General features: G+C 43.3%; 1 protein-coding gene across 1 annotated transcript in view; it reads right to left on the minus strand.

The window, feature by feature from the left end:
• NDST4 (N-deacetylase and N-sulfotransferase 4) overlaps positions 1 to 27,340 on the minus strand; it is a 100,837-nt gene that overhangs the window by 26,414 nt on the left and 47,083 nt on the right. Inside the window, exons 6-8 of the mRNA XM_039384988.1 lie at positions 26,090 to 27,327; positions 6,632 to 6,719; positions 1,969 to 2,123 (exon numbers count right to left, since the gene is read on the minus strand). Coding sequence (XP_039240922.1) covers positions 1,969 to 2,123; positions 6,632 to 6,719; positions 26,090 to 27,070 — 1,224 coding nt within the window. The 5' untranslated portion in view covers positions 27,071 to 27,327. The remainder of the gene's footprint in view (positions 1 to 1,968; positions 2,124 to 6,631; positions 6,720 to 26,089; positions 27,328 to 27,340) is intronic.

Raw genomic sequence — 27,340 nt, forward strand, 5'->3', positions numbered from 1 at the left:
CACACTTCCACAGAATTACTGCAGCTTTCCTTGCAGAAACTCACACAAAGTGTCATCTCTACCTGCAGCTAAAACAGGAGGTGGGGAAATATGGTCGATAAATGAGGAACGCGAGAGGAAATGGCATCAGCATCAAGCTGTGTCCCCCCGAGTGTAATACTAAATGAAAATATTAGAATACAAACAAAACGTGTGTAACATCAAGCAGATTTTATAGGTGTTGTTCCAGATCTCTAATTTAAATTTGGATCCACGTTGTGAAGTCAAAGAATAATGAGAAGAGGTTTGCTTTAACTTGGAGGACTTGGAGAAGTGCAGCTGTGGAACGGGGAGTTTCTTTCCCAAGTAATACATGATGCCGAGGATGTGAAATCCAGGGAGGAATCAAACCCACTCCGAAGTCGTGGCTGGGACCTCTCTGATAGCCATCAGGAAGGCTGTCATAGCGGGAAGATGAATTTCTCCCACAAGAGAGACTTTCACAGGAAGCCTTTTGAAAAGAAATGTTCTCGTAAGTAAATTGTACAGCTCATATAGATTCAAGGTCAAGGGGTTGGTACAACCCCTGCCCAAATGTTAGCAGGAAATAAAAGTGTAATAACAGCAGCTTTTCACTCACATCAGCTCCTTATTTATAGGCACCCTAAGGAGTCCCTACCCTTCAGGAGACGGGCTTTATCTTTCTGGAGTTGAAGTTAAAAACAGACTCTATTACCAGCTCTGTTTTCAGGCTGTGCTGTAGATTTTACTCCTAGAGGTGGTTTGACCTAGAGGACCTCATGTTTCCTGAAAGCATGAGGAGAATTTCCCCATAGGTTTAAAGATGAAGGGACTGTGTATTTTTGAGATATGGATTATTTAAAAAATGCATTTAAATTCTCGACTCTATTTGGGTCTATGGGCCAGGCTACACGAAAGGCCATGCCAGGAATGAGGCTGACAGCAACTGTAGGAAGGAAGAGAAGTCATCCAAAATGCCTCTATACTAACAGGAGATGGGAAAGGGGGAAGTCTGGCAAGAAGACTAAACAGTTCAGCCATTTTTAATTAATTTTCTTTAAAGGTTGTTAGGAAAACATTTTCATAAACAAGGCAATAAATTGCTTCCAACTGCTCGTTCAGGCATCTGCCTCTGCCTTTTTCCCCATGTGCCTTGGCTCATGTGAGGGGTGGGAGGAGGGGGCCTGGCCTCTGGGAGATGGGAAGGGCTGAGATTTCTGTTCCCAGAGCATCTGGGAAAGCCCCACTGTGTCACTCTGCTCCTCTGAGTGGCTCTGGTTGCTTGGCATTCCTTGGCCTCCTCACAGACCACACAGTGTCTCTACCAAAGCCAGCATTTGTAGATTCCAGGTTTTCTTTGTCCTGCTCAGTCAGCCAGCAGAATTACCCTGAAAGGGCTGTAAATAGTACAAGTGCTCTGGGCCATGTGGGGAGGATGGAACAGCAGCACAAACGAGGAAAAGGGAAAGAAACAGCATTATCTGTCATGATTAGCAACAGGTTAGCTATGTAAAAAGCATATTTTCAAGCATCTCATTTTAAAAAAGCACAGTGAAATCCAGCAGCTTCCCTCATTTGCTTTGTCAAGATTTCTCCCAAACCATACACATTTAGGGTTCACTGCAGCTTTCTCCCTCCCCTGGTGAGGATATTTGTGCCAGACTTCAGGGAACTGATAACCTGTGTACAAACCCCTTCCTAAAGCTTAAAAGGTCAGCAGGTACCTGCTGAGTTCCCACTGCTTCTGTTCCCTGTGATCTCACAAGGATGCTTGGATGAGGGGCTGCTCCCTCCCCAGAAAACCTGTGTCAGTAGAAAAGGCTAAGACAAATTTCAGCCCAAGTTTGAGTCACAGAAAGGCTCTTTTTGGGCTCAGTTTCTAACCTTTCTGCCTTTGCTTGTCTATGTAGATGCACAGGTGTCATACACAGAGGTGTCCTAGTGAATCTTTTGGGAACTTTTACTCACTATTGCAAATTCTTTGTTGAGGATCATCTGCTCCACCAGCGAGGACTCGTTGTGGAAGAGGTGGGGCTGCATGTGACTCCACATGTGGGGAAACCACCAGAACTCATCCACTGATCTCAACAGCAGGTCATCACCTTCATCCTCCTCCTCAGTCCCTGCAAGAGAAAGAAAGGGAGGGGGGAAAAATGGTAATAGAAAAGCAACAGCAAAAAAAAAGGCCCATAATTGGTTTTTAAACACAGAAGAAGCTGCCATAAAACCTGGTGTCCTTGCCCTGAGTGTCTCACTGTGCTCGGGGTGTATCACACAAGGCTAAAAAAAAAACAGTAGGGTTTGTTGTTGTTTTTTTTTTAGTGTATGTGATCTTAAAAGCCCAACCTCCCCCTTTTCTCTCTTGGCCTAATTTTAATGCCACACTATCTTTACATCACCATAACCTGACGACTTGGATTTAGTGGGACAAAACAGTGTCAGGAATATTAATGCTGGTTGCCAGGTCTTTTGAAAGCTAAACAAAGGATGACGTTGGATCAGTATTAAAGCAGGACAGGTTCAGCATGTGTCTGCTATTTTCCATTTTGTCCTGATAATAATGTCACTGTTAAATACAAAATGCTCTTAATAAAGACAACATATGGGTGATAATGAAATCTTATCAATGCCACCCCTCCATCCCCCTTGTAACTGCCTCTTTATTAGCCTTGGTTAATTGAAATCTGATAATTTTTGGTGAAGTGTGAAACAAGTTTGCAATAGTTTCAGAATATAATTAGGTGGAAAGCATGCAGCAGCAATGGCAAAGGGCTCCCAAATGTTTACTAGGGCTCAGTATTCAGTTTTTGCCAGATTTAGTCTTGAAGTCAAACCAGTCAAACCTCCTGTGCTAGTGAGGAGGATCTGCTTCAGGCAGAAGAGAGGATGTGTGGTTATATCCCAGAAAACCTTCCATCTGGGGAAGGGTACCATGCTTCTCCCACCCTCTGCACATGTGTGTGCCCTGCTTTTTAAACTGGAAAGGCACAGTGACATTCCAGTAACTTCACCCTCAGGTAACTCCACGATGTTTGGTTTATTAGCAGCTTTCCTCTGTGTTCCTTTACCGTTTAAACGCTTTCATTTTGCTCCAGTGGAAGGAATAATTGCCAAAATCAGGGCAGTGAGGCAAACACAGAGATCTTGTCTTCTTACAAGCCTTTTTAATGTGTTGCAAAAATCATTGGCAGAAACTGCTGCACGGATGTCAGTGTTTAGTTGGCAGGAACACGCAGAGATGCCTGTTCAGTGCATGCACTTGGGCTCTTTGCTTTTATTATTCCCTTCTGTAGTGGATTTTGAAGAATGCCACTACACAAGGAGAGCATTCCTTTGAAACTTTCTCCCGGAGTCCCTGAATCCCTTTGCTCCCCTCGCTCTGCCAGTTCTAAGGAAGTTGCTCCCACTGGTGGAAGTGTTGCTGGAAAAAAGAAAACAACCTTGTTTACCAGGTGATTCCTTCCTGGAAAGAAAGGAGGGGTGGCTGCTCCCTCTGTATCCTGCATTTGTTGAGTGACTGCTGACATGTTTTCTGGGATGTGTGGTTCACCTGCAGTCACTCAGGCACGTGCAAGGGAAGAAACTCAACACGGGCTTTCAAAATAGGACAGAGGAGAGAGAAAATGGGGCTTGTGAAGCAAGTGAAGATATTTTGGATAAGCCAAAGGCAGGGATGAAGAGGAAAAAAGTGGCTATTTGAAATATATAAAGAACTACAATCATCTCACAGAAGATTTAGGTCAGAGTATAATTTAGTGCCTTACTAGCTTTTGAAGCAGAGTGTGGTTCTTGAAATGACGTCATTATTAAAACCTATGCTTTAAAATCCTATTTTTTCCTACTCATTACTTTGTAAATTTTAGATATACAACTAGTCAAATTTTGCACTTTTTTACTGTAACAAAAATCAAACAAAATGAATCATAACACTTTCCAGTGTGAAGAGAAACAGCCCCATCCTGTAATGGCAGAGCTGAAGCGGAGAGGTTGGAAGTTTAACAGTTGGTGGTGGTGTTGCTTTTGAGGACAAATTTCTTTGCAAACCTTGGGAAAGAGTATTGTTGGAGTTTATGAATTCTTAAGTAGTGGTATTTCAAAAATAATCTCGTGTCAAGTTTTAATGGAGCATTTGGTGGGTGCTTATATTGTTTAAATATGTTTGCCCAATCCCTTACTCAGAGTACTGGAGGCAAAACCTGGGATTTTGAGGTTTAATTTCTTGTACAGTCAACACTGTTTATGTGACTTTCTTCATTTTAACCTGAACTCATACACCTGCTTTGAGATGTGGAGTGCTCTTTACACAAGTCATAATTCCAAGTTTGTTTGTGCGTCGTTAAGTAATCCCGATATTTTAAAACCTTTTTGTCAGTGGTGTTAAATCTGCAGTGTGGAGTTTTCCAGTGCCACAGAGGGGATGGTGGTGGGGAGATGAGCAGCGTTGCTGATGTGTCAGCTGTTGTGGTACAGATGTCAGCAACGTCTTTGGGTGAAAACGTATAACTGTTAAATCTGCCAACACATCCCCACGCTCATCTCCCTCCTGCAGTTTTAAAATGATCCAAGTCTTGGAAAGGAGAACAAACTCACACATTAAGGAAGTCAATAAGGCACAGCAGTTGCAGCCTGCTAATAAAACACGTTGAATATCTGATGCTAAAAGCGCCTCTGGGTAAACAAGCCACATTTCCAGTAATTAAAGAACACCTTTCCATGCTTTATTTATAACGAGTCAATAAAGTGTATATCGCATGGAGAATACTTTGAAACCTTTCCACTCAGCTGATATGACAAAACACCATCTCCAACCTGTAAATGAAGTGTTCAGTTAAAAACCCAGCTGCACCCCTGAGTCCAGGTCCCCTCATGGAGGCGACGACATCCTTCAACTTGGAAGTGCCTCTGTGCTGTTTCTGGGAGCCTGGAGAGCCTTAGGAGGATGGCACACGTGCATATTCTTCTATTTTCTCTGTTATATTTCAGCATTGTATCAGTTGATGGCAGTGTAGAGGGTGTTGGGATGAAGGAAGGAATAAAAATACATGGGCAGGTCAGGGGGTTGACTTGCAGACAGGCTGCGTGTTTTCTGCCAGCCACTGTCCAGTATGTCATAATATTCATTGCAAAAATCATCCCTTTCTCCATCTCCTCCCTTCCTTGGACCACTTTTCTCCACAGTGGACACTAAGAGCCACAGCCAAGCAGCTCCTGCTTTAGAGCAGCTCAGCACCTCAGGCTATTTTTGTTTGGTTTCTTGTATGAAGTGTGTGTCCAATTAATCTCCAGAAGGAGTAACTACACAGGCAGGTCAAGATGAAGTGCGGAGAACACTGTAGTTCTGTCTCCAAAGTTGCTCTCTGATCACAGGTCTGCCACTGCCTTGTTATATGACTCCAGGCAAGTAATTCCATCTCTCTCTCCCTCTCATTTTTCTCAGGCTCTCCACCCTGTATCCTCGCTCTGTCGGCTTTCCTGGGCAGCAGTTGCTCAGCATTATGTGCTTGCACAAGGGGAAAACAGCCTGGACTTAGGGACAGGGGGACAAATACATCATTTTGGTTGCCTTCTCCCTGCTCAGCCCTCGAAGGCTTCCTCATCTCCCTTCTCCCAGGGTGACCTGCCTTCCTCCACAGCTGCCTCATGGTCCATGGAAGCAGGGACTGCATCGTTCCCAGCTTTTAAACTCACCCTCCCATCCTCTTGCTGCCTCCTCTGCTCCAGATGAGCATCCCAGCTTCCCTGAATGTGCTGAATGTCACTGAATGTGCTGACACCTGAGGATTTTGGAGCTGGTCCTCCAAGGTGGGAAAGGTATGGGGTTAGGAAAGGAGAAGGACAGGAGGTTCTCCCTTGCAGTGAGTCTCTTTTGGCAAAAGATCCACCAGGGATCCTCATGGCTCAGCGACAGCGGAGGGAAGCCTGGGTGGAGGTGCAGCAAAGTGTTAAGGAGAAGGCAAAAGAGGAGGAAAAGAAATAAAATGTTTAAAAGGGGCTATTGTGCTGGGGAGAAATGGGGCAAAAATGAGAAAGGGGTCGTGAGGAGGAGGAGGAGAAGTAAAAGTGCCTAATGTTCCACGGGAACAGTGCAAGTGTGCAGCCTGTTAGTGCCCCTGGTGTGGAGAGAGCAGGGTTTCAGGACAGATTCCTTTTCGTGTTGTTTTCCTTTTATGATCCCTCCCGATTTGCAGATCCCTGAGACAGATCACCTTCACAGGCATGACAAAATCTTGTGCATCCATTCAAATGCTTCTGCCTCTTCAGAGGTTATGAAACAGGATTTTTCCAATCTTTTATATTTCATCGTGCCAGGAAAAAAAACCCTTAGCACGTCTTCTGTGCTGTCCTGTGGAATTAAAGATAACTCAGCAGCTACTGTGCCTCCTTTATCACTCTGAGATTTACTACCACACATTTTTCAGGAAAATACCAAGGGCATCCTCATGTACCTGAGCAGCTCATCCATAGTGCACCTTTACCCCTTTGGACACTGGCTGCTAAACTGGGGGAACATGTATCTCCCACTGCTCCACTGGCTCACTGTGTTATTTAAAAAGGGCATGTTTAAAGCTAGGTTTGAAATTCTGTCCCCTATTTAACTGCAGCTACCTGAGAGCATGAAGTTCCTTCTTACCTGTGTGGTAAAATTTTCCTGAAAATCCAAGGTTGAAGGTAAAATTTGCAACCTGAGTGCGCAGTAAATTTTGAGTCTCTAGTAAAGCCTGAAATAAATAAGAAATTAAGATGCATTTAGAAAAGTTGATATTGATTTTTGGAATGCCTCGTTTTAAAAGTTGTGTCCAGCTGAGGAGATACAAAAAAGAAGATACTGTTAAAATGCTTCACATTTTATTTTGGGCTCATTCTTTTTTATGAGACTGTTACATCGGGGTCTGATGGTCTGGAAATGCTGGTGATAGTACCTAAGTACCCAAGGAGGGGATGGTTCTGTGGCTTGGACCAAGATATGATCCACTGTGGCAGTGATCTATGGCAGGACTTGCATCCAGCCATTCAGAGGCAGCAATACACTGGCTCAGCAAGTCCCCCATGCTCTGGGTTATTACTGAAGCTTGATAAATGTGCTTAAAACCCGAAGTAAAATAAGGAATACTACTTGCCATCCAGACGGGGAGGCCCTGGGGTTTACTTACCTGCAGAAACGTTCTGGATTGTGTCTGAATAGCAAACTGAGGCCTAAGTGTGAATGAGCGAAACTCCAGTTTTGATCAACAGTACAAGTGATGTCCAGGTCAGGAAATAAATCCCTGTCTAAATATTTTTAGTCTCTCCTCCAGGTAAAAGATTGGCCCGCTCTAAATGAAATGGAGGGAGAGGGTGTTGCTTATGGAAGAAATAGGTGTAGTCCTGCTCAGCAATCCATTTTTTTCCTTGGACATGTTTCCAGTTACTAGAGAAGGAGAAAGGATGGTTCAGCCTGTGTGAGCTATTTACATTTACTATGAGTTGTCAGCCTGGCACTGCTTCTAAAGCTGCTCCTTGTGCACTTCCAATCACCAGCCCCCAGAATGCGAGCGAGCTACGTGCGAGATGGGCAGTGCATTTATCTCCCTATTGGTCTTGCCAATGCTGGATGGGTTATAAACTCTTATTTTCATCAATTTTCGGTGTCTCCATTATGTGGCTCTCGAGAACTTTTCCTATTATCCATTAATAACATTCCTATCGATCACGTTCTTGCCGAGTTCAGCGATAAGATGATCGCGGTGCTTTCCACGCGCCCCCAGCCCAGCTAACGCTGTCCCTCATTGGAAAAAATTACATTTTGTGTGGTCATTACTAATTTCGCTTAACATTCCGGGAAAATAGGGTTTTTTTGCCTTTTTGCTGAGCCCACTGCTCTAATTTAAACTGCAACAACCACCACCACCTCTAGCTGGGACAGTGAACCAAAGGTATCTCCGGTCCGGTGTAAATGATGACACCAGGTTTAAGCAGCTGAGGTGTGTGACACAAAAGGTTGGCAGGCATTGTGCCTCTGCCTTCATTTTTTAACTAGAACCATTTATTAGGAGGCAAAGGAAGGTGTAAAGCAAAGAGGGTGTTTACCAGCTACAGCAGCCACCAAGCAAATTCCTCTCCTTGCTAAAGGAAATGAAGTAATGCAAGGACAGTAAATCTTGTGCTTTAGCATTAAATATTAAGGTAGCAGCATGGTTTGCAGCCTGTCTTGCCAGACATTTAGTAAGTTGATTGTTTCAGCCCTGTGACAATTTCACATGTGGGACTATATTTACATAATATATAACAACTAAACGCTCACTAAAATGTAAAACCTCAGAGATCAACACCACTGTTAGCTGAGACATTGAGGAGAACCCCCAGCTGGCAAAACCTGGCACTAAATTGACACCATTAAAGTCAGAGGCACGGCATCTGAGTCATTGCATTTTAGAGCATCATTTTCCAAGCTGTGTACAGCATTTTAGATACGTTGAGAAAGACTGATGGGCCGAGCAAAATCGATTTAATTTCCCTTTGAGGAAAGAACATCTCCAGAAATTATCGTCACTTAACATATAGTGCAAGGAGGTGCACGAAACGATCATCATTATATCAGCCTGGCTTTTCCCTCTCCTTTCCCTCACATCTCCATGAGATGACAGAAGTGCAGGATGGGCAGGAGCCTTCCAGCCCGGTGAGGTCTCACTGAAAACACGGAGCGAGGATTAAGATGTAAATCCCATAACCTGCAGCCTGTCAAGCGTTTTTCTCTGTCTAAAGGGCAAATCTGTCACTCAAACTGGATTTGGCTTGATCCTAAAGACTTTTTTTTTTCATTGCCATTTCCATATATGCATACTAATTTATATAGTGTGCAGCCAGATTTCAGTTTTATGACCTCACCTCTTTTCAGTACTAAGAAGATCTTGTCAGCTAAACCAGTCCAAACTTATTTTGTCACTACTTGACTGTTTGGGGAAAGGGGAGTGATGTCTTCTACATCTTTAATATGAAAAAACAGTTAAATAGATCATACTTAATCATTCTCCAAGGAAAGAACCATGGAACTCACCTGCACACGGAACACATTTCCATGATGCCAGGCTAAGCAAAAAGTGGGTGTTTTTTAAGGTAATCTAAGCTGTTCTTTCAAACACAAACCCTTAATTGCCTGGAATCTCTCAAAAACTCACGGTTTTCATTCCATTAATTGATTCTTTGCTTTGTCAATGAAGCTTCTCTCTGACACCCACAAGACACAGTTTCTTCTTTATGTTGCATTTACATTCAGCAGCCTTTTACATTAATCCATATAATTACCTTTTGTAGATTTGAAGTTGCCATGTCTTTATTCTTCATAATTGGTGCATCTATTAGGAAGAAGTGATATTTTCCTGCTCTGTCCTTTTTAATTATAACTCTGTCCTTCATTTACATAATAAACTTTTTGGGGCGATTTCTGCAGGAACATTTCATGCCTAATAGGAAGCAATTTGCTTTCCTTCATTAAGTACATTAAAACTTCATGCCCCAGACATCATTGACTGTAAACATTTGATTCTGCTCGAATTTAATGCACCAAGGCATTTTGCTCTGCCATATTAGGTTTATTTATGTGCTCTGCTCTGGATTGTTAGCTGCTAATGAGACTTGGGCTCTTATTGCTCTAAGGCCTGAGCACTAACCTCATTTTAATGAGTTCATTATTTGCTGCCTCCTGAATGGAAGACAACAAATTTTCCTTTTAATTAAAGGTCAAAACACCTCTGGCTAAGGAAAGTGTAGAGGTTATCAAATCCTTAGAGGAGGGAGAAGAATGGCCATTTCTGATTTTGGAGCCGAGCATGGGCAGGCCAGGCTGAGGCAGGAGGTGTTTCTCTGGGGAGCAAAACTCCGAATCTAAGCTAAGTGATAGCAACACTAAAATGTGGTACTAGTTAAAAAAAAAAAAAACAAAACCACAAACAAAACCAAACCTGAAAGTCAGCCAAAGTAATTAAAGAGGCTTTACTCCTCACCCAAAGGTCCAGGTGGATCAATAGTGCTGCTGAAGTGTGAGCCCTTCTTTGCATGTGCAATGATTTATAGGGTGAAGAGGACAGAGCCAGATTAATTGAGCCAACAAAACATTAGCTCATGTTTCTTGTGGGGGAAAGTGAGGCAAAAGTGGTCAGTGCTGGGGCTGTTTGTAGTGAGACAGGTGGGAAGTGCAGCCCTGGGTTTGTGTGTGTGTGCAAGTGCTCCGACAGGGGGTTGGAAGCACAAATGGAAACTTTAGTTAAACCAAAAAAAGGTTAATGATGGGAAACACTACACAGATCCTTGTCCTCTGTCTAGCATTCCATACCTGGTCACCATCTTAGGGGCAGGCTGGCCAATACTGGTTCATGGGCAGGGAAAGTGTTCGAGACAGGAAGGGCAGAAAGCCCAAGATGTCATTAGAGCTCCTGGTCAAACATGTGCCCTTCCAGAGGCAACATTGGGAATGGGAATTTTGGGAAGCAGCAAAACCTCAAGGTCCTGGAGGTTCCTGTCCCTGTGGTGATGATGCCCAGAGTGCCCAGCCTGTGGGGCATTGCAGGCCTTTCATTCCATGCCCAAGGAAACACCATTCGGAGTCACTACAGAGCCTGTCCATGAGGGCTGCACAGGGTGGAGGGCAGATGAGAAAGGATGTAGCTCTTCACTCCGTTTGGAAGGAGATCAAGGGAAGGAGGGGAAGTCAGATATTCCTGTTTTCCATTGTATCTGTAATTTGCTGTCATCTTGAATTATTTTGCTTGCACAAGCTCGTTCTAGGAAGTGCTTCTGGCGTGGGAGGATGTGCCAGTGTCTGGCATCCCAGGGGTACTTGGCCAAGGTTACGTTGTCCCATCACCTGCTGAGGGATATGACTGAGAATCTTGTCAAAAATGGGCTCACTTGCCATTACTCAAAGTCATTATTCATTTGGGAGCAGATCCTAGTGCTGGAAAGCGATTCCACTGCTGCAGGTTTTTTCTGTCTCACGGGTGTGTATATAATATCTATATATATGCTCACTAGATACACTTTTCTATTTCTTTGTATGTGCTGGAGATAGCAAATATGTGCAAATATTTGCACGTATCTAACTTCGACATTACCTCTGCTTTGAGCAGGGGCTTAGATTAGATCACCTCCAGAAATCCCTTCCAACCAAAATTGGTTTTCGCTTCAAGACAGTTTTCTCAGGCTTCTCTGGCACATAGCTGTTATTAATGCCAAGAAGTCTTTTAATGCATTTATTCATTTTTGTCCCTAACATCTGTCCTTAGTGCTTTTGCAGTTATAGAGCCCTGAGGTTCATTCCCAAGCTGTTCCTTGCAGCAGTTTGCTAGTGGTCTGTGGAAAGTTGGAGGACTACAAAGTAGTAGTTTTGCTCTTGATTTCCAACTGAAAATTTGTAGGGAAGAAAAAAAGCAGAGAATGTTTTAAGCGGTGTTTCTCTGCACTGCAAGCAGCTGCTGTCAGGATGTGATTTGTTTGTTTTTTTTTTTGATTGCCTCTTCCTGCTCTTGCTCATTCCCTGAAATCTATGCTAGGAAAAAAAAAAATCTGACTATGCCTGATGTGGTCTTGGCAATTTTCAAAGCCAGTGGAACCGGAATTGATAGGAATACCACAAAGTAGTTATAATCATAGTCAAGATTGGAAGGTGTACAATAATAACTAGCCACTTCTTTTTTAATTCTGATAGGAAAACTGAATTTGTAAAGAAAAAAAGTGCCTCCTGACATCACTGACAGGGTCACTGCAAGACCAGGATTCTGGGTTCCTTATTTTCAGCTTTCAGTTTGGAGCCCAAATTGCTATCATAAGGGGGACAATCAGCTCAGCTGTGTCTGCACTTGTTAAAACACAGCTTGGGGAGGAATTACAAACCCCGGGAAGCCGAGGGGATGATTTCTGTGTGGGGAGGATTTCAACCCCTTCACATGCTCGTAATACCACAGAGCAGGAATTATGAGGAATTCACATTATTGACGTGCTGGCTGGAGTCTGAAAGGAGTTTAGAGGCTGAAGTTAGTCCAGTCTTTAGTGGGATTTTGCAATGCCTCACACTGTGTGCCTGTGCCAAGCCTGGCTGGAATAGCTGGTAACCAGGGCCCGGGGCGGCTGCCAACCCTCACGGGTTCGTGTTCCCTCTGGAGACACTTCTCACCCAGTGCTTTACACACATGGTGTCATTCCCAGTGCAGAGCACTCAGCACAGCAGGATTTGGCCCTTGTCCTGCCTTCCTGAGAGGTAGGATTGCACTCGTTGTGTATTTATTTCTGTGAAGTGCTATGCTAATCTATAGTGCCATATAAATAATTAATAGGCAGCTCTGGGATGGGGCTGAGCACAGCCAGCTCCGTCTGCAGATCTATTTTTTATTATAGAGCTATTACTTGAGTTCTGTTCAGCATTTCCCCCGAGTTGGCTGCCTTTGTGTGAGGTCTGAGAGGATGTGTGGGTTTATTTGAAGCAAGAAGAAAGTGATGATTTGCACTCGTGTGTAATATGTTTATTGCAAACGGAGAAATTTATTTTTCCTTTATGAGTGGAATACCCAATTTATCAGCTCTACTTCTGCTGCTGTTTTGTAACTCTGTCCTAAAGTCAGGAAACTGTCAGGAGTCTACTTGCCTTTAATTCAGCACAGAGGAATGCATCTGTCCCAGCAAAGGTTCAGCTTGTTTCAGCTGAATGGGATGAATGGGGTGATATTGCATCAAATCTACTACCTACTCATGACTGACTGGTTAATAACATCTCTGAGAACTCTGAGGGTGCCTTTTGGTGAAGTATTAGATGAGAGATGATGCTGGAACAGTGACACAGATACCCCAGCAAATGAGAGCACCTTGACCAACCACTCACGTGTAGGTGCACAGACATATAAAAATATCCATGGAAATTGTTCAGTCCCTCGTCTTGGAAAAAGGAATTCATGGCCTTGTTAGAACACCAAGCAGCAAAAAGCTCAAATGAAGAGCAAGGGGACAGGCTAACAGGGCAAAACGTATAAATTAAAAGTAAAGAGCAGGAATAAAAAGCAGGGTTTGTTTTAACCGGGGCCACACAGATGAGTTAATGCAACTGCTTCCCATTCTCCAGCCGTGTCTGGCTGGAAGATCAAAGGCATTGGGCAGGGCTGGGAGCATGCACAGGACCTGCTGCTGGTCCCACAGGAGCAGGGATTGGCTGCAGGGCTTCCCTGCCAGCAGTGATTGCTGTCCTGTGTCGGCGCTGCCCGCTGAAAAGATTTACAGCCTCTTTGGGAAATCACTGAGGGGCTCCAATATCAATCACTGCCGATTCTGAAGGATTTTTTAGGAATACTAAGCAAATCTGCTGACAAATCCTGGAAGGGGGAAACCAGCAGGTGCCCAGGCTGAGAATGGGCGGTGGTTCCCCGGGGCTGGGGAGACCCTGCTGGCTCAAGCCCCAGGGCTGGCCAGGATCCTTCCCCTCAGGTTCCTGCAGCAGGGACAGGAGCTGGGGGCACTTGCAGCAGAGCAGTGAAGGGCTTTAGAGCTTATTTCTTATCAGTTCAAAAGCTGAAGCATTTTCAGCGAAAGAAATGTGTTGCAGAAAGGCCCTTCAGGCTGGGGAAGCACGAGGAGGCAGGTGGGGTTCTTCTGTCTCCAGTTCCATTGCAGAGCTGGCAAGGAAGAGGCCCGAAAGGCAGAGGCAGAACCATTGTCTCAGCTCTGATCAATCACCAAAATAACCCCCCAAATAAGTATTGAACGAGAAAACCGTCTCGAGGCTTTAAAGGGACCAACCACATCAAGGTTTAAAATAGTGTGTTAAAAAATTCAGGCTCTGTGGTCATGATCCTGTTGCAGCAAAGTGTGGTGTGTCAGCCACTGTGCTGCATGTCACCAACAGGAAAACCCAGGGAGGAGTTTAGGAATGTTTAGGCCATTCCAAAGAAAGATCAAAGTCTCCCCTTCTTTGGCACAACATAAATACAGAATGAAAGACAATTAGCATCAACAACTGCAGTTTGGTTTAGTTGTGTGTGCTTGCTTTCTCTGGTTTCTTGGTGGTTCAGAATTGCTTCCCTAAGCAAAAAAAACCCCAAAACCAAAAAAATCCAACTTCTTATAGGTGGGCACTCAGTTGCTGTAAATTATTTAAGGACTGGACTAATGGAGACTACCTTATTTATCTTCTTTCATTTGTGGATTTGGATCTACTAAGCTTTAATCAGAGTAGTTTTCTGTTCCTTTACCGCCCTTGGAAATAATTTACTTGGAAAACTTGTCATAAAAATAAAACTTCCCTAAAGTTCTCAGCACGGACATTTATCTCAAAATTCTGAACTCCTACCAGCAATCTCAAATTTCTGCTTTAATTTACTGCTTTACAAACTAACTGATGTATATGCTTTGTGCTGGGGAATTAAGCTTTTTTTTTTTTTTTCCCAGCACAGTTTCAATCATAAGGAGAGATTGGAAGAGTTGATATATTGAAAATTCAGGTCTGTCCTTCAGCTTTTGGAATGGGCGTGTTGGCACAGTGATGGATAGATCCAGTGGCTCCAAGAGAGTACCTCCATATGTTTAAATAAGAGCTTCTAAAGCTTTTAAATGGGGAGGGGGGGGGGGGAATGAACTCACAGCAGGTACTAATTTCTCTGTTCCTGTTGTCAGTGGTAAAAAACAGCAGTGTTCAAAATATCCAATGTGAGAGCAGAAACAGGCCTTTCCTTGGCAATTTTTTTCATCTGTGAACAGATATTTTTAAACTCACATGCTCAATATTTCCAGTTTTGTTGCCCTTCCTATCATTAATTGCTATTTTTCCTTACAACCTCTTCTAAAGTATGTAATGGGGATACCAGGTCATTCACTCAAATAATTACTAAACACCTGCAGCCTGTGTGCTTTGTTAATTTTTTTTTCCCCTATGCAAGTGTGTGCATTGCTCACCCTCTCCATGAAAATCAGAAACCAGGGAAGTCCAGAGAACTGAAAACTGGAGTTTGCAAAATCCATCCCAGAAAACCCTCCTGCCTTATTATCCTTCCCAGCTTGAAGCCAGCACAGTGAGCTGTCCAGTGAGAAGGAAGCTGGAAGATCCAAAGCAATGTTAAGTTTCTACTCAATTCTCTTGAATGGAAACATCAAAGGCCGGGATGTTCTCCAATAAAATCAATCCAGATCACCAGCTGGGGCTGCTGATTTGAAATCAAGCACCTCAGAAATTCCAGTGGGTTACTTTTTCATAGAACTAAGGAGTTATAGAGAAAAGTGACAATGGATCTCTCTAACAGTCAAAGGAAATGGTTCAGGTTAAAAAGCATCATGACACCTGTCCAAAAGCTCCCTGAGCAGGGAAGAGGATCACCTGGCTCTCCAGGCTCTGGAACAGACCCTGAGCAAGGACAATACCTGCTCCTGCCCCAGCAGTGGGAGGTCACCAGGGAATTTAGGCCACCAGAGAGAAAAAGAAGTTTTGATTAAATTCCCTACTGTCTGATGGAGCTCATCCCTTTCTAGATGCTGCTAAATCATTCCTGACAGGGATGACTTTATCCCCAGGGCTTCCAAAACTGCTTCTGACAAACAGCCTGGTTTGGTGTTGGAATGTATTGGATTTCCTGGAGCGCCGTGCATCCCTCCACGACATTTCCTGTTAGGAAGGTGTGCCTGTGTTCTCCTCGAGCTCCTCATCCCTGATTTCCTAAGCGACACACCTGCCTGAGAACGCCAGGTGAATTATTTGGCAGGGAAAGAGAACATCTCCAACAGGCATTTTTTTACAGAGAGTGGTTACTGATGTCTTTTGTGACGTGTTTTCTCAGCTGCTTGGAAGAGAATGGGAGCATAATTCTGAAACCTCTCATTCCTTTGCCCAACTTATCATTTGTATGAGAACACATTCCTGTGGTGGATAGAGCCTTCCACAGGGAATAGTTCTGGGGGAAAGCTGTGGCCTGCATCCTAGAAGAAGGGTATGTCTGCTGAGAGTGTTAATGTCTGATGACAACGGTAATACAGTGAAAAATCAGTGTTTCTGATGTTTGTGGGCCCTTCACAAGTCTCAAAACAGCTGAAATTTTGGGGTTTTCTGTGTTCTCACACGTATGAGAATACTGGTTGCCAAACTTTATGGTGAATAGATCTCTAGGACTTAGGAAGAGGGAAGAGAGCTGGGCTCACCAGCACATTAAATACTTGCATAGCATTGTCTCAGAAAACAAAAGAAGCACAGGAAGGTTGTTTAAAAAAGATCCCTATTTCAAACCATTCCCATGCATTTCGGTGGCAAGCCACTACTGAGTCAGTTCCCTTTTACATCTAATTGCTTTTGATCTTAATCATTAAAGGCAGACCTTTTTTTCTCTAAATATTCCCATTGAAAACTGTAGAAAAGTATGAATCCACGTGAAGTATGAATCCATGTGAAGTATGAATCCAGGTAACACAGGATCATCAAACAGAGAAAAATATGTTCAGCCAGCCATCCACCTTTTAATTTTAGTTGTTACACTAAATTTCCACTCATTTCTGAAGTGAGGGATTCTATTACTCTCCTAGCTGAAGGGTAATGCCATAATTTTATTTTACACGGGAGTAGCTGTTTAAAAATCATAAATCCTGGCTTGCTGGGAGAGGTTTCACTTGGCTCATGCTCTGCTAGACAAACAGGATCACTGGGCAAGGTGTACATCCAAATCCTGAAAATAATCTGCAACAAGACATAGGTGGGACTTTTCCATTGTGGAAAATATTCCCTGTTCCTCAAGCTCTTCCATGGGCTCTGCATTCCCTCTTCTTTGCCCCCTGCTGGGGTTTATCACCCCCCCAAAGGTTACAGAACCAGGAACCAGCCCCTGAAATGACTAAAACCAGAATATTGTTGCTGGGCTTTGAAATGCACCTGCTGCCTGAAATTCCCTCTGGTCTTTAACTTGGGGCTCCTCTGCAACACCCACCTTGGAATATTTCCAGCAGGGATGGGGAGCTTTTATTTCCTGATAATGTACTGGCAGCACGTTCCCAGTTACAGGAGAAATAATAGTGAGAGCATATGGGGAAACTGTATTCCCTTTCCTAATAACAAATACAGTGGAATCACACTTTATAATACCACAGACATATTTGTTTATGATGCACATAAATCCTGGGATATGTTACCAGGAAGACACATACAGAGCTTTTTTTTTTATTAAAGCATTCGCATTCTGCAGATGAACCTTTTTTTTTAATGTAATTCATTATTATTATTATTATTTTATTATTATTATTATTAACCATGCAGAGGGTATCCTCAGCAGTTCACACTTAAGCCTGGAACTCCATCAAAGATTTCCTAAATTACTACGATCATGGAGTATTTAGCCTCTATTAATTATAGATTCATATAGATTAATGCTTATTTATCCGTGTATATTCAGTTAATTCCCAAACATTTGTGCTAATTTGTTTAAAAACTTACAGTAAATATTATTACAGAGGAGGTTTTCGGTCTTTGTAGCCCCTGGGGATTAAATGTTACTGGAAAATGGAGAGAGCGTGGCCCTGATCCAGCTTTGATCCTCATCCCTTGGGCCTCTCTCCCCTGTCCTGCTTTTCCCCAGGCACAACCTGCTGCCCGTGTGATTTACCCTGTTCAAACACTTGGAACTCCCCCAAAAAAGCACTTGTGCTCTGCAGAATCACTGACAGCTTTAAGAGCCAATATTTCACGAGGTTTGGGGAAGGCAAGCAAATCCAGGCTGCTGTCAAAAATGTGAATTCCAACATCCTTTATCCTGCCTTTACTTGAAGGGCTGATGTTTTGGGGTGAAAAACATACAGGTGCTTGAAGCCCGTGGCTTTAGTTCAATCTGAATTTAGTTCAAGTGTAATATCAAGACAATTTTTAGAAATTGCCTCAGTGTTGGTATTTGGGATTTAATATGTAATGTAAAAGCTACATTAATAATTCTGGCTTTTACATGAAATGAAGAGGCAGTATAAACCTGAAATATCCATTGCCTGGGATATTCTCATATTAAAGAAGTCTCTCAGCAGAGCGTGAATTATTTTCATTTTTTAATTTCTGGAAGATCAGCAATTCCAAAGCTCCATTTAATTATGATCTTTGGAATACTTTTTTTTTTTTTAATATTCTACAAACTGCCCACTTTTGCTTCAGTCTGCCAGAGCAGATGAGCTGGCAGAACATAATTTTGTTTGAATCATATTCTGGTGAAACATTCTGCATTTAATAAATCAACATTTTGCCACGAGAAGCTGTTTCACTGGAGCAGTCCAAGTTGATGGAGTAGCAAGAATATAAACTTCATTTTCCTCTGCATTGCCACTTTGCCATTATGGAAGGATTTTTCACCCTATTTAGTCCAAGGATAAATGGCTACACAAGTTGGAAGGAAGGAAAACTGAAATCCTAATCTCAAATCCTTTAAATTTTTCCATGCCTTGGTCAAAAAGTATTGGGAAGGTGATATCAGTGGGAATTAAAAGAAAGAACAAAAACACAGAGAAGAGTAAGGTTTACAGACATTTAGAGGCATTGTCCTGGCTCGGTAAATGATGTTTATGATTTAAAAAATTAATTATCCATGGTTTTATTCCCTACACAAGACAAACTGTGGGCTCTGAGCAGGGAAAGGTGCTCATGGAGAAGCCCTCAGTGGAAGGACACCACGCTGCCCTGGTAGGCCTTCTGTGCCAGCCTTAACTGGAAATACAGGAGCTTTTTGTCAGCTGCTCCACTCAGCAGTGATGAATGCTGGAGTTTTTACACCAGGACACTCCAATGCATCCAGTGTGGGGCAGTAAATCCAACCCTAACCAACAAAACCACTGCCCAGAAAGCTCCAGAGTGCTTTAACTAATGCACTGGTTTGCAGGAAATTGTGAATAGCTTATCCTCTGATTTTCTTGCAAATTTTGGAAATGAAATTCCACTTGGAACTGAATAAAAAAAGTTTTGTTTTCTTCCTGGAATTTCTGGAGAGAAATTCCTGAGTGTTATGAAATATTATCTATAAAATAGTGTAATTGTTGAAATGATAAATAGCAGTATTTAGTATTTCCATTGCGAATTTAGAAGGTTTGTCAACCTATTTAAATTAATAAGTAGTCTTATATCAGAATTTTATAAATGCCTAAGAGACCAAAAATATTCTTTTGTGCCTTTTTTTTTTTTTGAGAAACGAATTAATAGCAATCAAAAATCATTTTTATCTAAGTAGTGTAGGACGGGCGAGTGTGTTTTTACAATGTTCTATTCAGCAGTAAAGAGAAGAATGTGAGAAATATACGATTTTAATAAAGAAAAAGACACTTAAGCTGTAAGGTCCTGTGCAGGTGAATCTCTTAAACAGTGCCTTTGGTGCTCCTGGCTCTCTCACCCCACAAAAGGAGGAGGCTGAGGATGCACAAGCTGCAATTTGGTAACTTTTCCCTAAAAGCCCTTAATGTTATTCTGCCTGTGTGGAAAGGAGACAGGTGGAGATGTAAAACACCATAAGCAAAAGCAGTAATTGGAGGGGTCTTTGGCCATAGTCATGGAGAAGATAAAGATCATAGGATTTGGGTTGTGGGAGTATATATGTATATAGGTATAAGGATGGATGGATGGACAGGTATATAGATATGTCTAAAGATTTGAAGCCAGACACAGTCAAATATATTTGTTTTCATAGTACATTATGATACAGAGATGGACAGAAAATGCCCAGTTAATTATTTAATTTAAACAACTGAACTTTCAAATTTCTCCTTTTCTCTCTGGGATTTTCTCCGTTACTCATCTGTTTGTCCATCCTTCTGTCTCTTCACCCTTTTCCCACTTTCCCATCATTTGAATAATGCCAGGTGCCAAGCTGAGCTTTTGCTCTAAGTGTTCCTTCTGCTCACATTTGGATGACAAAGGCATATTTAAAGTTCACTTAAGTAACACTGCTCCTGAAGGCACTGCATTATACATGGCATTCAGGGTAATGTGTTTATTGCTGCATCAAGTGCTTTTAAGGAATAATTAGGACTGCTCTTGCAGCCTGCACTGCCTGGCCTTTCTACAAAGCTGTTTCATCATTCCACAGTGGTATTTTGTTGTGCAGGAAGCAATTGTTATTGCTCTTTTTTAACTAATATGCCTTGTTTTAAAGCTCAGGTTAATGCAGGTCTCTCGAGGGGCTGCTATAAAGCAGACGTGGTTTTTGGCTCCTATGGATTCCCTAAATGAAACTAAACTAAGTAGAGTACCACGTGTGTCCTGGAAATATACTCCAGTATGACACAGCCTATGACTTCAGAGTTATTTTGGGGAAGGGATTCAAGAAATCAGTACAAATCCAGGAAATCAGAGGGAGTGTAGCCAAAGGAGCGTGTCACCAGGCAGTGGTGCTGAGTCAGGCTGTGAGCACTAGAAATCTCTGAGTGAGACCAATAACTGAAAAAAACTGCCCTTTCCATATTTTAAAATGCATTGTGCTGGTTTTTTTAACATTTCAAAATGGTTAATCTTTTTCAAAACTAACTTTTTGTTAAATAACCGGAAGGATGATTCTTCTCCGAGTTTTTTTTTTTTTTTTTTTTTAAATTCATTTTCTTGCTTCATGGAAGATTCAACTTTTTTCCCAGCCCTTCCAGATTTGAGATGATTCTGTGGCGCTTGTACAAACACTATCGAATTGGAGTGCTTGGAGTCATGCAAGCCTGCAGACCAAAAACCAGTGTGTCCTCTGGGACAGGAGAACACCGAGTGAGTTCTCAGACGTTCGGGAAAATCTCGCTTAGACCACGTGACAGAGCGTGAGACACGTGGAAGGAGTGTAATTGTTTAATAAATGAAAGAGCTAGAAAATTACAGCCACCAGAATTTGTTTTCTGTCAAGACCTACCAAATCTTCAGTGGGAACCTGGCAGAGGAGAGAACCCCAAATCTGTTATCATTCGGGGAGGGTATTTGGATACGCAGTCAATCCATCAGGCTGCCAAGGAGGAAAAATAAATGTTTTGCTGGTGGCAAAGGAATGGTGGTTTTTAACTACGGTGGTACTGAAATTCTGAATGAAAGGACAGTCTATTGAAACAAAAGAAGTGTGGAACATTTGGTGTGATGTATCTTGACAAGGCACTTGAGCAGTATTCAACACTCAAATTATTACAGAAAGAATTGGGTGATTCAGGAGACCCAGACAAGGAAAATATTGAATGAACTGTCATCTCTGATGAGGCAGAATGGAGCAGACACTCCCATTTTTAAAAAGATCATCTGATTATTAAGGTTTTCTTATAATGCCTCTCAGCTACTATTTAAATTCATTTTTAAATGCTTTAGGACCTTCCAAAAGTGGGAACTCCAGAATTTCACTTCGTCGTGCTCTTCACTGCCGCTCTCAAGTGCTTTAAAAGGTGACATTAGTGCCACACAGCCTGTAATGACTGATGCTGGGCTGTCTCCTCTGGCCTCCTGTGCTCATTCATCTCCTGCTTTTGCTTTCTCCCTGAACTGCCCGTTGGTCTGGGCCTTATTAGAAGGGTAGAGGGATGATTATTTTATCTCACATCATCAGCAGGGAAGCAACTGCTCTTTGCAGCTTGTGCTGAAGGAAAAAGCCCCGGATGAATGAACAATCAAAAGGGGTTTGTTTCCTGTGTCTCTTTATAGCACAGGGAGTTTTGAGTGTTGCCCAAGCACTGGGGATTTAGGGGATTGTAGTGAGGACATTTTGAAGCACCTGGATGCAGATTGAGGTGTTGGGCTGCTGTAGCTTCACCATAACCTTCCCTGCAGTTCAGTGTGAGTGTAGGAGGGGTACAAGGGCATCCAGAGGAACACCTCAGAAACCTGAGTTAGAAATCCAAGTATCCATTGCCATCTGCCCTGCCTCTTTGCCCACAGCAGCCCAGAGAGCTTTGCTCGCCCTGTGCCCACCCACAGTTTTGTACCAACTGAGCACTCTGCCGTGCCTGGGGATGTGGCCCAGACATGTCCAGTTATTCCACCTGAAAGCAGTTGTCCTTGCTCAAAGATCAGGAAAAGCAAGTGCTGGAGATACTCAGTTGTTGAGCTCAGCCTCCTGTTGAGCCAGTACTCTTTAATTTGGAATTACCATAAAAGATGCAACTCCAACATGAGTTTTCTTGCCTTTAAAATACTGAAATGAGCCAAAAATCACAGCCTTTAAGTGTTCCAGGCATTTTAATGATGGTGAAGGTCAAAGACAAAGTGCAGACTGTGGCAGTGAGGAGGTGTCAGAGCCTAATGCAATTCTTATTTTCACTGAGGTAAGTGGAGCTCAGAGTGGAAGAAGGGGGGACAACACAAGATGGGCTGCAAGGAGAAGGAAGGACTGCAGTCAGCAGTAACACAGATAACATTCCAAAGCTCCATCGTTTTGTAGTGTCCCAGAAAGCCCAAGGATGCTCTTGCCCTTGTGGCAGCAATTAGAGGAATAGAGAAAAGGGAAGCCTGGCCTTTAGAGAAGGGGCTGTGGGATATGGTGGCGCTGGGATGAGCAATTCCTCTTTGATTATCTACCAGCTCCACCTGGGAGAGGTAGGGAAGAGAGGGAAGCAGGTGATTCCTAACAGAGTCCACCTGGAAGAAGGCTATAAAAGGGGAGTTGTGGTGCAGTGTAAATTCTTGAGCTAAGAGGAGTGCAAGTGAGAGGCTAATGCTTTTTAGTTTGTTTGGATTTAAAATAAACCCCAACTTTATTTGTTTTATTTATTAAAGAATAAATTCCCTAGCTTGCAATGTGCTCTTGCAGGGTTTTTGAGTTAACATTAGAAAGTCTATTTGAGAAAGGTGCTGAAAAATCCCTGGTCGCTGCGTTGAGCTCTTCCTGGGTGAGTAAATATTGTTCTATCTCATACTAAAGCAACAAAAAATAGAAAGGCTTGGGCAAGTTCTTACTCCCTGTTTGGGTAGTGCAGCTTTGCTTGTGCTCAGTTAAAAAGAAACTGTAAAGGTGAAAGTTTTGAATTTTTTTCTGTGTGGCACTTCCAGGCACGGCATAACCAGATGTTTCTAAGAGTTTTTTGCTAAATCACTGATGCCCGTGATACTGGACTTCTGTGTGGTTGGGAACCAATACCATTTGCAAGGACACAAATTCAGTAATTCTGCAGATTAGCTGATGACTTCTTTTTCCTTCTAAAAACAAGCACTGAGATAATATATTGGCAGGCAGGAAAGGGAGACATTCATTTGCAGAGGCTTGCTAGGCTCAAGATAGATCTCTGCAAAGCTTGGGAAAATAGCTTTCTGTGGCTCTGCTGAGTTCCTGTTTAATTACTGAGCCAGACATGACCTTGCACAACTTGTACAACACAAGGGACCAGGAGATCTTCTGTGGTAAACACAGCCCATAATAACTCTGTTCTTTAATCTCTGTTTCTCTAGCTGATGCCACCCTTTATAAAACTACATATTATCCCTGAAGTGCCTAATTGAGGAAAGGCTTTGTGAGGGAATAAAAACATTGGAGTTGCAGGAAGTAATTACAGGGGAACAGGTTGACTTGTGTTATTATGGTTACATACTAATATTGTTATCAGAAGACTCATTTCTGGTTGTGTCCTCTGGGTTGGCAGTTATGTGTGGTCACTCAGGTTGAACAGGGTGATGTTATTTAGTGGTATTTTTCACCCAGGTTAGGAGGTGTGTAATTGTTTACTTGCTTTTTCTGCATGCACCTGATGTGTATTAAAGCATTTCCAGGGGACTTGGGTGTGCGTGGCACCTCGGGAGAGCCTAACAGAGAGTCCCTATAGCTCTGCAAAGCGAACCCTCTCTGAAGAGCTGGACACAGCCACTCCTTCATGGCAATGCTTTGGCATCACTTAAATATCAGCCTCCTAAATACTTGTTGTTTCTGCCTCTTGAGCAGAGCTGCTCTGCCTTACGGGGTGAAGGCAGGTCCACTGGTTCTCAATTGCCTCCTTCCCCAAGTGACTGGGGAGATTGTTCTCTAACTGGCTGTAGTTATCTTTTTCTGTAAGCTAACCAAAGTGCACTCTGATTTCGGTGTTATGTTCATTAGCAAGTGCTCTGGTTTGTGTGTTAATGCATTCTGGGAATGTCCAGTCTCTAAAAATGGACCAAGGTGAGCAGCAAGTGTTTGTGAGACACCCCGAGGAACAAATCTGTGCCACGTAACTGATTTGAAATTAAGCCACAGAATATTTACAGGTGGTCAGGTTGCAGGTGGATTTATGTGTGAACATTCATCTAAAGAGGGAGATGAACTCTTTATTGTCCCCAAAAGAGCACTTGATGGGAAGGTTGGTTCTGAGCCTGTGCCTGCCAAAGATTCCTCCCCATGGTTTGTGTTTGTGGCATGATTCTTGTTTGAGGTGAGGGTTTATCTCGTGAGTGGCACTGTTGGTGGTTTTGTGATGGAAGTGGGCAGCTATGTTGGCACTGGAGAAATGTGGGAAGAATGAAAGCTTCGCTTCGTACCTTGACTCAAACATACTCCATAAAGGAACGCTCACCACGCATTCCTTGCAGAAAGTCTGGATCCTAGCAAATCTTCCTTGTTGCTGTCTAGATATTCAGCAGTGTGGACTGGTGGGTTTTCAGATGGCTAAATGTGCGTGCAGCATATAAAAATAATGCTGAATGCTTTTAACAGCAGCCAGCTCCTCCTCAGGCCCCTGGATCTGGAGTTTTTTGCCATGTCTCCTATACTGAAAGTGGAAGTGTGGCTGCTCTGCCAAGCACAGGAGGAGAGGTTTGCCTGGTAATGTTGATTGCTGGGTAATAAAGAAGGTGACTTGTTATTTTTTAAGCATAATGAGATTATTCCAGTGAACAGTATGACCTGAATTGCCAACTGTCTCTCTGTGGACTCTCCTCTGCTGGTAATGGGGGCTCTTTAACCGGTGTGGAATAATAATAGACTTCCTTAGTGGAGCAAACCACGTCAGAGAGACGCTCTCAAAAATGTGCAGGCGGAAAGCTATTGCTGGAAAACTTGTTTCACAATTGCCTTCTCAGTTAATTTCCTCTTGTATCCAAGCCCTTTCTCAGAGCATTTTCCCCGATATTTCCAGAGAGAGAGAGCACTTGATCACTGAGCCTGTGCACAGTGCTCAGATCTCACAGACACCAGGCACTCCAAATCAGCCCTGATGAGCATTCATACGCCTGGTTTGGCTAATAGAATTACCCAAACTGTTCTGGTGTGCAAAATGGTTTTAATTGTGTATGAGAATATTGCTTTTGCTGGGTGTTTTGGTACGTCAGTGGTCCGGATGAGGAGGCAGATGAATACAGAAAATTGTAGACACGGAAATAAGAATTTAGAAGTTAAATAGAAATCTGCATTTCAAAACAAAAGGCTTCCTTATTGTCCTTGAAAGCATTGGGGTATTTACAGAAAAAAACCCTCTAGAATAAAGGCTTGAGAATGTGCTATTGCATGCTTAAGGACTTCAATTAATCTCTGAATGTGATTCCCACATGTGGAAAATTACAAGGAAATAACTGTCAAGCTATAGAGTTGTGTCTATTCCTTCCAAGTTGCACACATCTTTGAAAATGACTGTGAACAAATCTAGTGGCACCCCTGGATACTCCAGATCATCAAATAGGTGTAAAGGAGCCCCTGAAGCCCTGCTGGCTTTTCACTGTGTCTGATGGTTATGTCACCTGCTCCAGTGTGTGCTGTGCTTCCATCCCGTCATTGATACCTCTAAGTGCTTATCTCAAATTTGGGTTGTGACTTTTTCAGGCTTTTTTTTTTTTTTTCTTTTTGCTCCTTTTGTTCTTTTTCAATATATAGTGATAGTGAGGTTTAAAAAGGCAACCATCTTGTATTGTTCTGTCTACTTTACAGGAATAGTGAAAGAAATAATACAGGAAAGGCCTATAAATGATATTTTTTTATATATATATATCCCCCACATACATGTGTATGCCCCTCCATACATCCACGGGTGCATCTCTGGATGTGTGTGGGCAAACAGGCTTCTAAAATAATCTCAGGTTGTGGTTTCTGTATCTGCTGGCTGCAGTTGTGCACTTTCAGCCTTTATCAGGAAATGGAGCTTTCCGGCTTTTTCAAGCTTTTTGTCTGGTTTTAAACATCCGTTTGCACACACGTGTGTCTGGGATGGTATCCCCCAATCCTTGCCTTACCTTCACATCGTTGACGTTCATCCTCGTTCCCTCCTTCCCGACGAAGATGTCGTCTATGTCAACCAGAATGTACCTATCCAAGGACAGCGTGAGCTTCTTTCCCGACAGGAAAGAGATGGCATCGATAAAGATCAGTTTGTGCAGCCAGAAGGTCAGGTTGTTTCCAAAGAGGACTCTCTGGATCCCGTCATGGAGCCCCAGGTCCTGGATGACGGTCGGGTACAGGGCAGCCCTGGGCAGCGCCGGGGGGGTGGCTCTGGAGGGCTGCAGCTCCGTTAAAAGCACCGGTTGGTAGGTGGAATGGTTGAACTGGAACACTGTCCAGTCCTCCCCGGGCAGGGGCCCTTTCTCAGCCCTCGGTGCCTTGGTGATGCGCAGCAGGGGCGACTGGGGGTTCACCACGCAGTCCTTGAGGGCCACGTTGTTGTAGAGGTGTAATGGCAGCCCTTTCAGTTTGGTGCTCGGGGAGCTGTTCTCGTTGGCTTTATGAAAACCAATTATGCTAACACTGTATTCCACACAGTATTTTTCCAGGAGCTCTCTATTCCAGGAGTCCATGGATACGTACTTTAAAATATTCTCATATATAACAATCGTGTATTTCCCTCTTCCGTTGTCTGTGAGAGGGGGAATATCCCCCTTGGCTGGCGCTATGACCATGTGGTACCGGAATCTGCTGGACTCAAGGATGGCTATGATGTCTTGCCCCAGCTGGGAGTACTGGCTCTCCACGAACAGCAGGACAGTGGGATCGGTTTTGGACGGGTCAATTGGCTTGGCTGTTCTCGTCTCCACAGACCTGTAGGGTAGAAGTTGGAGGGGTTCACACTCTGCTTCTCTGGTGGTTTCCACGAGGGTCATTTCCTGCTTGTATCCAGTGTAGAGGAAGTAGGCAGAGATGAGGATGCTGGCCAAGCAGAAGGCTGCCAGGAGGATGACCAGCGTTCGGAAACTTCTGCGGAGCTTCACGATTAGATTCATCTTTCGCGGGACTTCCAGCTGCGGTCGGACCTGCCGCTTTTCCGGTTCTCTCTCTTCCTAAAGTGCCATGGGAATGAGGAGCTGCAGAGGTGCCGATTCCCCTTCCGAGACGTTCATGTGACCATTGCAGAGCATTTATGAAGCTGTCAGGGAGGTTGTAAAGCTGTCGGAGCGGGAAGTCAAAGGATCCGGAAAGCTAAATTGAAAGAGGTTTTCTCAGAATGCCAATAATCAATGAAGAGAACTCTCAACATTATCTGCAACAAGAAG

This window comes from Pipra filicauda, unplaced genomic scaffold, assembly GCF_003945595.2.
Source record: "Pipra filicauda isolate LSUMZ 115617 unplaced genomic scaffold, ASM394559v2 scaffold389_size666192_pilon, whole genome shotgun sequence".
Taxonomy (NCBI): domain Eukaryota; kingdom Metazoa; phylum Chordata; class Aves; order Passeriformes; family Pipridae; genus Pipra; species Pipra filicauda.